Source organism: Bactrocera oleae, chromosome 4, assembly GCF_042242935.1.
Source record: "Bactrocera oleae isolate idBacOlea1 chromosome 4, idBacOlea1, whole genome shotgun sequence".
Lineage (NCBI taxonomy): Eukaryota > Metazoa > Arthropoda > Insecta > Diptera > Tephritidae > Bactrocera > Bactrocera oleae.
In genome coordinates, this window is record NC_091538.1 from 6,333,557 (window position 1) to 6,346,848 (window position 13,292).

A 13,292-nucleotide genomic window follows, 5' to 3' on the forward strand; every position below is an offset into this window, starting at 1 on the left:
CATATCCATTTAATAAAAATACATCCGTGATGTGGTAGAAAAAGTGCGCATTTAATATTACGCACATTATTTAACGTTTTGTCGCTGATTTAATATTTATGAAATGAAGATTTTGGCAACTCTGTGTGTTAGCGTCGGCCAACGCAAGACGTATTGGGCGTTGTCTACTAGGTAAAAAGGGCGGTTGAAGCGCTAGCTGTTTTTAGAAAGTAACCATAGCTTGCAGTAATCAGTTGTTCAATCAAGAGCGTTGGGAATTTGCGAAAGTTATATTTGTATTTAAGTTGAAAGTGTATTAAATTTTATTGAACAAAATGAGAGAAATCGTTCACATTCAAGCTGGTCAGTGCGGTAACCAAATTGGAGCTAAGGTAAGTTAATAAATAAGTGTAAATAATCGATTTTAAATTAAAAGCAACTAAGTTAAATAATTACAATAAATTTGAACAAATTGGATCGATTACACGTAGCAGTGCACAAATATATGTAAATACTAAACAAGTAGCGAAATCAAAAAAATCAATATTTTCTGGGTCATATAGTTAATTGGATATTTTTGGTGTAGATACATCTTTATATACGATATGAAAAAGGATTGTAAATAAATTTTAATGTAGATCTTAAACAAACCGGCCAGGTGTTCATTTGTCGAGCACAATGTACAGTTTTGCTGAGAAAATTTTGAATTTTGCTGAAGACTGATGCCGCTACCAATAGCTGTCGCTTATGTTATGTACATATTTATATCCGGCGTTTCGCGAAACTACCAGCACATTTGGATAAATGAGATGTGAAATGAAAGTTTCATAGCTCGAATTCCTTTAGATACTATTCGAAATAGTAAAGAAAATGTGATATTCACACTTTTTTCGAAGCTAGTTCACATTTTCATCGAATGAGTTCGTGGTCATTAAAATGACGTCGACATTTTGTGCAAGTTTTGTATATACGAGTATATAAGTAGTTAGAGAGGTTAGAACGCAGAGTTCGCGTTAGCTGTTATACGTGTATATGTACATATACATGCAAAGGTAAAAATGTGTATATACAATTTTCGCCGGTATGAATCACATAAAGTTTGTATGTACTCTATAGAGAAAAACTAGTTGGAGAAATTAGGTTTTCTTCGATGTACATAAAAGCTTTTGTATTTATGTATACATTTAAGAGATAATTATAAAGGTTGATTGTTTATTTTTCTTGTGCGATATGACTGAAGTAACAGCTGTCGCTTAACAAACGAAAGGCGAGTCGAACTGAATAATTAGAACACCCACATAATTGTTTATGGTGAAAACTATTTAACCTCCCACACCTTGAAATTTGTCTTTAAAATGACGTAAGCTTGAAAACAGTTTTAGTTTTCATACTTTAAGTTAAGATTTGGTGACGTAAGTGTTTTGCCGCATCCAATTTATACCTTATATGAAACTGTATATATATACATACATACAACATAGCATAGGTGGGCACATATGTACGGTACGCATTTGTGTGCATAAAACACAGCGAACAGTAGTATGAAGATTTTGCCCACGTATCGCCTTGGCTTTTGATTCGTGATGACTTCATCACTTAAAAAATGCTAAACATGGTTGTGGGTAAACAAGTTCTACTGCTATATGTATAAAAGTAAGCGATAAATGGTAATAGTAAAATAATTTGTGTTATTATGTACGTATATACCAAACCTACATGCATATTTTTATACAAATCAATAAGCTTATACATGCAAACGTAGCAGCGAGTACAATATATACGTACATATACATATGTATATATGTCAAATCAAGACAGATGAGAGAGTTATTTAGTATGCTATATATCGAGTTTGAAGCTATAATTAGGAAATTATGTTATTTATTCTGCAAATATGTAAATTAACATGATATATATATATTTTTAATTTGATTTTAGTTCTGGGAAATCATTTCGGACGAACATGGAATTGATGCTACTGGTGCCTATCATGGTGATAGTGATTTGCAATTAGAACGCATCAACGTATATTATAATGAGGCGTCGGGTGGAAAATATGTGCCACGCGCAGTCCTTGTCGATTTGGAACCTGGCACTATGGATTCAGTGCGTTCAGGACCTTTCGGACAAATCTTCCGTCCAGATAACTTCGTCTTCGGACAATCTGGAGCCGGTAACAATTGGGCGAAGGGCCATTACACAGAAGGTGCTGAATTGGTCGATTCTGTGCTCGATGTTGTCCGCAAAGAGGCTGAATCCTGCGACTGCCTACAAGGATTCCAACTGACACATTCCTTGGGTGGTGGCACCGGTTCTGGTATGGGAACCTTACTCATCTCGAAAATCCGTGAAGAATACCCCGACAGAATAATGAACACATACTCAGTTGTACCCTCACCTAAAGTATCAGACACAGTTGTTGAACCTTACAACGCGACCCTCTCCGTGCATCAACTGGTTGAAAATACAGATGAAACCTATTGTATCGATAACGAAGCTTTATATGACATTTGCTTCCGCACACTTAAATTGACCACCCCAACATATGGCGATTTGAACCATTTGGTCTCATTGACAATGTCCGGTGTAACCACCTGCCTTCGATTCCCCGGTCAACTGAACGCTGATTTACGCAAACTAGCAGTGAATATGGTTCCTTTCCCTCGATTGCATTTCTTTATGCCTGGCTTTGCTCCTTTGACATCACGAGGATCTCAACAGTACCGTGCTCTCACCGTGCCAGAACTTACACAACAAATGTTCGATGCCAAGAACATGATGGCTGCCTGCGATCCACGACACGGACGTTATCTCACTGTTGCTGCTATCTTCCGTGGGCGTATGTCAATGAAGGAAGTTGACGAACAAATGCTGAATATCCAAAACAAGAACAGCTCATACTTCGTCGAATGGATCCCCAATAATGTTAAGACTGCCGTTTGCGATATTCCACCAAGAGGTTTGAAAATGTCGGCTACATTTATTGGTAACTCGACAGCAATTCAGGAATTGTTCAAGCGTATTTCGGAGCAGTTCACTGCTATGTTCCGTAGGAAAGCTTTCTTGCATTGGTACACAGGCGAAGGCATGGACGAGATGGAATTCACTGAGGCTGAAAGTAACATGAACGATTTGGTCTCCGAATACCAACAGTATCAAGAAGCAACCGCTGACGAAGATGCCGAATTTGAAGAAGAGCAAGAAGCCGAAGTCGATGAAAATTAAATTTTCACAAAATGAATGCTCAAACATTCGATGGGAACGGCGGAATCGAATTGTATTTTTATTTAATTGAATAAAGTCAGTTGGCTTCAAAAGTTCGAAAATAGCAAATAAATTTGTTTTAATTGTAGGAAAATAGGGATTTCGAAAATAAATAAGCTAGCAAATAGTTTGGGTTCATAAGAGAATTAAAGAACCGTGTAAGTATAATAGATTGTGAGAAAATTTGGGTCACTATACATGCATGTGGCGGTCCTATATTCCTCCGGAAGCCAGAGAAACGAAGAAAAAACATATGTATGTATGCGTGCATAATTTTTCCATCGTTGCAACATAGATATACGTATGCATATGTAATCGGACAATATCTTACTCAGGTGTGTAGTATATACATACATATATTACACTAACCTATCCCAAGTAAGGGGTCGCAACTGTTTAAAAGGAGTGTCTTAAGTTTTTAATTTTTTGTGTTCGTTGGATCACAGCATCTGCTATATAAATATGTAAACATAAGTATACTATGTTAAATGCATGTATACATATATATGTATATGCGTAACTATGTGCATTTTTGTGTGAATATATAAATATTTATTTGATTTCGTAGTAAACAATAATTTTTTTAAAAACGTTCGAATTTGCTCACAACAGTAGAAACGCCTAAAAGTATACATATTCTATTTCTATTTAAGTGGGTGTGAACTTTTTATTGCGTATGAGTCATATTTTCAGACTTGCTTTCAGGCGCTTAGCTGAGTTCATAAACAGAAAAAATTGTAAATGTATGTGTAATTTCTTAACTGTTTGCATTCCACCCTTAAAATAAGTATGGTTTTGGTCTGCCAGAATTAGGAATTGTAGACGGAGTAATGACTCATTTTGTGGATTGTTTATGTAGTTACTATGGGAATTTTTACCACCTATTGCTCAGGTACACTATTCATAGTGGTGATGAAACGTTAATAATAATATATAGTATATACATATACATACAGACATACAGAAGCAGGGCGGGCTTGCCAGAATACATTTCAGCATTTTTCGCTGCGTCTGGCAACATGCCACTAATATTTTGTAAGCAATTGAAAGTTGGCAGCATGTTTCTTGCAACATTGTTGCAGAGGATATACGGTTGCAGAGAACTTTTAAAAACATCTGCTAAAAATAAAAACAATGTTAATATTTCACGGGGTGAATTCCTTCGTCGTGAGGTGAATTGAATTCAAACTCTTTAGTTGCAATTAAAAAAAAATAGTTTTCATTTTTTTATTTATACGTTATTTTGTATAGATGTTTTGCAATAGTAATGTGATGATAGTTCAGCTAACCATTCTTCCTTAATTACCGTTATGTTGCTCATAAAAAGCTTTGTTGTATGAACTAATTCAGTAAAAATAATATATTGCGGTTGCGGTAGTGTGTATAATGAAGAAAGTGGATGTATGTGTAGGTCAAGACCTCCTTGAATTCGCTTGTATACCCCCGTATAATGTAAATAGGCTGCATTGAGAAAAAATGCCGATGTAATACATTTGCAAATGATTTCCACATTTCCATTGCATGATTTGACCGGTAAATTTAGATGTTTTTTTGCAAGTTTGATAAGCTGCACCCGCAATTCATACGCACAGTTGAGATTGCGATAATTCAAATAGTATGTGCGGCAAAATTGTTTGCTCTGATCGTTTTCAATAAATGCCGTAAACACATTTAACATTGTAATTAAATCACCTTCAGCCACTTCGAAGTTACGTTTAGCAATGCGTGCTTTAATCTGACCTTGACCGGTAGCAGGGTGCGCGAAAACTGTCTCCACTTGAAGCATAGCTATTATAGTTAAAATCTCTTCGGAGCAATTCATAGAACCAGACATGTAAAGCATACGACTGAGCATCGGAGGTAATGGCATTTCGGCCATGAAATAACCCAGAGGCTTTGTGAGATTACCATCATTATCAATGGCTTCTGCAAAGAAAGAAAAGAAAAAAGTTTTCGTTAATTATGAACACCAATATACCTACAAAATTTGGAAATTGAGGTTAAAATCTCTACTAACTTTATAATAATAACGTATGCGGATATGCATAAATAATTTATTATACCACTTGCCATATGTTTACTATATAAAATATTCTCAATTAAAATATTACAAAAACTATTTTCAACAAGTAGCTGCACTATTTCCGCGTCATATACTTTTCTTTTCATTCGTCACTGCTTTACCAGCAGTGGCAAAAGGAAATGCTGTTACAACAAATTTGAGAGCGCTCAAAGGAAAAGTAGCATATAGGAAACGGAGCATGAACAGCAGTTCACACATATAAATTAGTGAGAATACAGATTTTTGAAGCCATTAAAGCATCGTCCGACCGGTAATTTTTGTGTAAAGGCTTGCCAATAAATACAAAAAAATGCGTGGCGGGTGAAGTGGAATGTGGGCGATAAAAATGTGTGTAAAATTAAACGAAGTTATAAGTATTAATAATAATTATTAAAAATTAATAAATCAAGGAACTAAATGAAAAGCAAATGCTTAGTTTTTCCAAGTCACTCTCAAAGCAGGCAAGTCGATCTATCCGGTACTGACGGGTATTATGTACAGAAATGAAGGCATATTACTTTTAGGACAGCAAAGTTTTTGAACATCAAAAATGGTAAGTGTTTCAATTTAAAGCTAAATATTCGATTACACTGCTGTTTAACAATTTGAAATTGATGTAAAAAGACTCATTCGCTGTACTTACCTAGAGCATGAAGTGTTTCCAAAGCAGCCAATACATTTTTGGCCGGCGGTGGGGAGGGAAAATTGAATTTTAAAATATTACTAATTCCTAATGCTTTTAAATTCAATATCATTGCACTCAATTCACATCGTCTTATTTCTGGTGGGAATCGATCGGGTAATTTTTCAAAATCTTCCTCCGTATATAGCCGATATATCTTTCCGGGGCGTGTCCGTCCGGCACGTCCAGCTCTCTGCAAAGCAGTAGCTTTGCTAATGGGCACTACGACCAACTGGTCCGTCGCACTATCTGAATCGAACCACTTTAATTTAATAAACCCACAGTCAACAACTGAAAAAAAATAGTTTATAAAAAAATATATATTTATGGTATATAAAAAAATTTCTTTGTAAATGTGATATAAAAATTTTATTTTACCATATACAACACCCGGTATAGTGATCGAGGTCTCAGCAATATTTGTTGCATATATAACTTTACGTACACCTTTCTCCGATGCAAAAAATACTTTTAATTGCTCTTTATGTGTTAAAGATCCGTACATCGGCATAGGCTGCAATGTGTTATCGTCTTTCAAATTCATATAGTCCTTTGTTAGACTCACAGCTTGTAGTACTTCCTCCTGCCCTGTGAGAAATACTAAAATATCACCCTGCGCTTCCTTCTTATGAATTTTCCATACAGTTTCAACGGCTTCATTTACATAATCCGCACATGGATTGCTTAGATAAAATATGCTAATCGGATGTGTTCGACCTTCAACAGATAAAATTATGCTTGAATTAGTTTTGAAGAAATCGGCGAAAGTGTCAGCATCGATGGTGGCTGACGATATAACCAATTTTAGTGTAGGTCTCTTGTTGACCACTTTCTTCAGCAGACCAATAATAATGTCTGTTATTAAATTTCGTTCATGTGCTTCATCAATCACAATAACACTGTAACGCATTAATAAGGGATCTGTTAGGAGTTCGCGCAATAGAATGCCTTCTGTCATATACTATTAAAATAAATAAATTTTTTGATATTTTTGGTGTTATTTGTTTATACCAATTGTTGCTCCTCACCTTTATAGCTGTAGCTTCGGATGTTTTTTCCAAAAATTTTACCACAAATCCGACAGTACTACCGATAACTTCACCTCGTTCCAATGCTACACGATTTGCTAAAGTTATGGCAGATATGCGACGTGGTTGTGTTAAACCGATTTCGCCCTTTGTATGCCAACCCAGTTCATAGAGGTACTTGAAAAAGAATAACGGTTATTTTATAATAAATTATTAAGATAGTACTACGAAGGAATAATGTAGGCCATTAGGCTGAATGTACATAAATAATATTGTATTTGAGTTTTTTTTTGAAATTTTAAAAAATTAGCAGTTAATTATAATTAACTTGTGTATATTTAAATAAATATCTAAAGGCGTTGCAGAGACTCAAATTTATATAAATTCTAAGAGATTGGTTTGGATTTACTTCCTTCGCGAATATCTATGAATGCTGCATTTTTCTTTTTAATTTTGTGTATTCTAAATAAATGTAGGTCTTTGTATATTTATATTAGTTCGATTGAACTCAGCTCTTTTCACCACACTTGAAAACTAAATTGCTTGCTTACACATACATAAGTATATACCGTGTACAGCAAAAGTGAAGTTACGGTTGGTTAATTTTACTCCTTTTGATAATATTACTAAAAACTAACGAAAATAACCCCGATTAATTGTTAACATTTCTTTATTTAATTATTTATTTCTCTTATAAAAACAAAAACACATTTTTCTTATTTGATGACCGTTATTTTTTAGTAATATTATCAAGAAGATTGAAATTAACCAACCGTACCTTCACTTATGTTGTACACTGTATATGTACTTACTTAATGTAATATACATGTATATTTTTTATTGATGTTTTTTATATTTAAATATCTTAATTTTGTAGGGCGATAAATTTGCGGCAAATTTAAAGCCTTGTTTTTACTTTTCTTCCTAAGAATATCGATTGAATCCACCAATACCTACCACTCTTGAAAAGTAAAATGCTTGCTTACACAAATATATAAATTATTTAGCGTTTTATTAAAAATCAACACAATTTGTTCTTTATTTTAGTATACATATTTTGCAGGTATTTTTTTTTTAATATATATCGTGTTAAATTTTACATAAAATATATTCGATTCAATAACAATTCACATTTTGTACAAACACGACATTTAGAAAAAGGGAATGGATCAAAACGATGTATTATTACCAGAAACAGTATTAAAAATGAAATTATGAGCCTCTAAAACATGCATTTCACTGATACAAATTACAATTAACAGTACAAAATAACCGACATATTGTATAGCCTTTAAGAAGTCCCACAATTTATCGCAAAATATACTTAGCAAAACTAGATGCAGCAAGGAATGCACATTAACTATTCGCCACATCCATGCAACACATAAAAACCACGCCGATTTAAAGGTTATATTCTGTCGTATGAATTGTGTTGGCGTTACATCGTTACGCTCCAACATGTCTTGGTATACGGCGATATAGCGATTCCAAGCAGTTGAGCTAACAAGCAGTTGCCCTGTGAAGCATATAACTTTTTTGACCACCTTTGGTGTCATTGATTTTGCTTTAGGCCTCGTAACGGGTTCCGGTAGTTTTGATTCACTCATTGGTAGTTGAGAGTAACCACGGCGTGGTGGATTGTTTTTCAGGTAAAAGAAGATACCCAAAAGTAAGGCAATACAACCCAGACCATCACAAAGCCCATCAATATAATAACCGGATGTACCAACTTCAGAACGTTCTCCGTGTATATTCTTTTTAGCACGTGCCACATGACCGTCCAGGTCATCTAAGAAGGTGCGCAGTTGAAAGAGTACCACACCCAGACGGCGATAGCCCAAATTATCCGATGAAACCATTTTACCCGCAATGCATGCAACTCCTACGTGGAAGAACGATATCATATTTGCTGTGATGAAAGAGCTCCGGGAAATCCCAACGATATTGTCAAATATAGTAGCAAGCGGTGCAAATAGATAATGATTCGTATGGTCAAGAAGTAAAGCTTTCACCGTCACGTGACACAAAGGATTTACGTCACACGATAACATATGATGGTGCTCATAATAACTGATCGATTTTATCATTGTATAATCTGTAGTTCCTTCACCGCCTAATGCATTATTCGCTAGTAAAGTTGTTTTATTTATGTGGTAATTTCGTTCGATTGCATATCTTTGTATACGTAAATATAACTGAACGTCCATAAATATATAAAATGCCAATAAAGCGAAGAGAAGGCATAGTAGTATTTTACTCACTTGTGAGCTTGGACCCACCATTTCTTAATAAAATATTTTTGTTTGGTAGTTGTGTGTATGTGTGAAAACTTGAGTTGTATGCGTAAAATTTTATAAAATTTTTTCCTCTTATTATAATTCTTTTAAGGAAATTTAGTTTCTATTGAATTGCTCCAATTAACACCGGGAATGAACGTTCATGTCACAATAGTTGTGTGCACGAGCAAATATGGTTGAAATGTGAATCTGGAAAGAATATCACTTAACGTAAATAAAGTTTTCTGAATAATGTCACGCAAACGGCAAGCAAATAAACCATATTACATTTTATCGCATTTCGGAAATATAAATTTCATTATACGAGCATACTAATTTTCTTAGAAATAACTGTATTCCTATGTGTAACAGTAAACGGTTATTGCGAAATTGATAATAATTTCCTAAACCCAAGTATGATAACAAACTCGAAATAAGTTCTTCATTTGCCTTAAATATACATTTTTTAATATGATTAGAAACTTTGTTTCAGTTTCTATGATACCACAATAATTAATAATATTCTAACATAAAATTTAAAATGTTTCTAAAATTACTATCTCCATTTTTTATAATAAAGCTATATAAAAAAAAGGTACAAATTCACAACCTACAATTAAATAACTCTTGAGAGGGAATAAAAACATTTGAGAAAAAATTCTAATACCTGTGGAAGTTGAGTGCTTTTTCCGCTACCGGTTTCGCCAACTAATATCAAAACCTGATTTTTTTCCAAACAATATAAAATATCTCTGCGGTATTTATAAATAGGAAGTCGCTTTCGTTGGTCAATTATCGGTAAATTATGATTTGCATTGAATACAAAACAAGATTCCGTTTCATTAGTAGTAACATAATCGTCCCTTTTTGACCCTACTTCATCGACATCTGGAAAAAATTAGAAAGTAATTTGTTGGTAAAATTCGAACAGACAGATTACTCTACTCTGTCTCTTACTAAGAACATTGAATTCAAATACTTCGAATTTATTATGTCTTACTCCAATATTTATATCTTTACTAAATTTAAATTTGACTAACTCCGTTTGAAATGAACTATATGACTATTAAAAAGTATCATTCTCACTTATGATAACGTAGTCATCATATGTTATCAGATGATAACATTTACCTTTAATCCCAATTAACACCAATTAATATTAGGTATATATATATAAGTATACATACATATGTATATTAGTTGAATATTTTATCTGAAAGTAAGTTATCGCCGCAAATAAAGTATACAACATCTAGCACCTAGTCAACATGGTATGCTCGTAAGAATTGTGTTTACACTTTACGTTTATAATTTGTAATCAATATGGAAAGAATGCAACTACTTTCTTAAAGCGCACGTCACTTAGTCGAATATTACTAAGCAAAAATGCAAAAAAATACGTTTTATTTATAGAAGAACGAAAGCTATTTAGGCCAGTACCACAAAAAGTATTGCAACTTTTATTTTGTTTATTTGCTTGCTTTTTTAATGCATATATACGTTTTTACAAACCTGGGGCAAGAAAATTCGGTTTCAGTTGTAGTGAAACCATAATACTCCAGTATTTATAGACAATTTTCGTGTACAATTTACTCTATTAACAATATTGGCAATTATGACTACGGAGACTTCACTCTTAATTAATAAACTAGATTAGGGTTTGTTATTTTCGGAGGAGCAACAGCATATTAATGAAACACAACAGCGTACTCAGCGAAAGTAATTGAAAAATATGTTGCCACAGGGTGTGTTAAAGTAAATTTTCCAATGTACAGTATGTATAGAAAAATTACATAGTGAGAAACAATTTGTGGATTCGAATTTAATCTATTTTGCTATCTGTTCTCAGATAGACGAGTACTTAAATTGAGAATGGAAACTGTTAACTAATTCTAGCAGAAAATAAATAAGTTTGGCATAAAATTGTGACATATTTTCACTAAATTTGGAGTGTTTTAGGATTTGTGATCGATATTTATTAATTCATTAGTTTGCAATATTTTTGAACACTCAATTATTTGCATATACTTTATTACACTAAATACTTTACAGGAATACAATGATGCTATTATAAATAGAGTTTACGCCTTAAAGTTAGTTCCAATAACAGTGGTCTCTCAATTAATAAATCAATTATTCATGACTTTTAAAGTAAATAACATTTTCTTCTCCACAAATAGCAGCAACATGAACGATGGTAGGATGATCGACAATAACATCTGTAGTATTTGTAATGACTACAGCAAGAATGCAGACTTGAATGACAGTAGCATGAGTCATGCAAACAATATAAATGACAAGCTGAATCACACATGGTTTTATTTTGCTGCAAATAAAAAAAAATTGTAAATTTAATTAGTTAAAAAATTACTAAAAAATAACTATTAAATTAATATTTGATTTTCTTTATTTTAAATAATTCAATTTGTTATCACTTACTTCTGTTAAACAATTTACTTAAAATAAATACGTTCCGACAAAGATTTCAAATGCGACTAAAGTCATCCAATGCGAATTTCAAAATATTTGTAGTCGGAAATAGGCTCACCGCCAGTACATGGTTACCTGGTTAACATGTTAGATCGATAATATAACGATTTGAATTGAATTTACATACGAAAAAGGCTTACACACCAATGTTTCTGAGTAGTAGGGTCATGTACGGGTTATATTATATTCAAATACAGTTGCCTCGCTTTGATGTGAACTATTAACGAAATCTTTATAACACATTTTTATTTCTCAACATAGGCCTAGCAAATATTATTAGTTAATAAAATATATAAATTTAAATAGCAATTAAATCTTAATACGAATTTCATCCTTGTTTATAAAAATTAATATGATTAACATAAAAATGTAATAATATAAAGTACCTTAATTAATAAGGATTTTTGTTTTATGTTATTAATTTAAAAAAACGAGGATGAAATTCGTAATAAAATTTAATTGTTATTAGAATTTATATATTTTAAAAACTATTACTATTTGCTGGTTCTATGTTGAGAAATATGTATTTATTTTATTTAAAATCTATTTGATGTTTATCAATTATATTGGTTGGCATAGTTTTGCGTGCTAATAAATATGCTATGCTCTAAATAAGTAATTGAATATAGATTTTAGAGTAAATAACAAAATATATAGATATGTATGTATACTCATATGTATGCATGTACTTATACAAATGATGCTTCAACCTGACCTAGTATCAATAAATAAACATTGTGTATTGTTTTGTTGTTGCCATTGTTACAATTGTCTTTAAACTAGTTATATTGTATTTCTAAATTGTCATTGGAATTTTTGTGTATTTTATGGTAAGAGAAGATATCTTTAACCAACGAGAAATATTCGGATTTCTTCAGAAATGTTTTCTGCCGCTACAATAACTACAACAACAACATTAGTGCATTCAAAATCCGTTTAAGAAAAAAATAAAATAATGTCTCATTAAATTTGACTCGAACTGGTCCATTTGAATTGTCCTAGCTTAATACAACGCGTTTTCAACATCTGATCAAATTTAACACGGACTGTCATTTTTAACGCATTCAAAATATGCTCTTTTTGTGACAATACACATACACCAACGTTCAATTCAATTTCCCATACACTTTTTATGAGCCTCGGCTGTGATGATCTTCAGCGCCTTTAGCGAATTTTGTTTTTTTCGGTTTCTGCTAATTTTTGGAGCGCCATTCGCTAGCTTGTTGGACCATTTCGACGTCATATTCATAAACACACGTCTCGTCACCAGTAGATTCAGGGCTTTTGATACGAGTCTAGAATTGACACCCATGGTACTCAAAATATTAACCAAAATGTGTTGAGTCTCTTGGGACATGTTGAGATGCTCTGTATTTCTCTGATGCCAACACGACGATTTACAAACACTGTTTCTTTATTTTTTTAATGCTATCGTCATTAACAGATGACGCGCAAGAGGCAAATTTTCTATGATTTTTATGATATGAAATTATATAGCTTTCCTCACCCGC

General features: G+C 32.9%; 4 protein-coding genes across 4 annotated transcripts; 1 reads left to right on the top strand and 3 right to left on the bottom strand.

Annotated features, from left to right (window-relative positions):
• Positions 1-165: 165 nt before the first annotated feature.
• Positions 166-3,316, top strand: betaTub56D (beta-Tubulin at 56D). The gene is made up of 2 exons (XM_014246736.3): positions 166-371; positions 1,918-3,316. Exons 1-2 carry the CDS (start codon positions 315-317, stop codon positions 3,202-3,204), a joined length of 1,344 nt encoding a protein of 447 aa, XP_014102211.1. The 5' UTR covers positions 166-314; the 3' UTR covers positions 3,205-3,316.
• Positions 3,317-4,445: 1,129 nt separating this feature from the next.
• Positions 4,446-10,943, bottom strand: LOC106626897 (probable ATP-dependent RNA helicase DHX35). Its single transcript, XM_014246794.3, has 6 exons — positions 10,804-10,943; positions 9,959-10,179; positions 7,016-7,192; positions 6,366-6,948; positions 5,949-6,278; positions 4,446-5,169 (listed from the first exon to the last, which is right to left on the bottom strand). Exons 1-6 carry the CDS (start codon positions 10,841-10,843, stop codon positions 4,475-4,477), a joined length of 2,046 nt encoding a protein of 681 aa, XP_014102269.2. The 5' UTR covers positions 10,844-10,943; the 3' UTR covers positions 4,446-4,474.
• On the bottom strand, positions 7,998-10,945 carry Cpes (Ceramide phosphoethanolamine synthase). Its single transcript, XM_014246795.3, has 2 exons — positions 10,804-10,945; positions 7,998-9,501 (listed from the first exon to the last, which is right to left on the bottom strand). Exon 2 carries the CDS (start codon positions 9,295-9,297, stop codon positions 8,185-8,187), a length of 1,113 nt encoding a protein of 370 aa, XP_014102270.2. The 5' UTR covers positions 9,298-9,501; positions 10,804-10,945; the 3' UTR covers positions 7,998-8,184.
• A 299-nt stretch (positions 10,946-11,244) lies between these two features.
• Positions 11,245-11,838, bottom strand: LOC106626808 (uncharacterized). The gene is made up of 2 exons (XM_014246642.3): positions 11,731-11,838; positions 11,245-11,617 (listed from the first exon to the last, which is right to left on the bottom strand). The coding sequence occupies exon 2, from the start codon at positions 11,603-11,605 to the stop codon at positions 11,438-11,440; it is 168 nt and encodes a 55-aa protein (XP_014102117.1). The 5' UTR covers positions 11,606-11,617; positions 11,731-11,838; the 3' UTR covers positions 11,245-11,437.
• Positions 11,839-13,292: the final 1,454 nt, after the last annotated feature.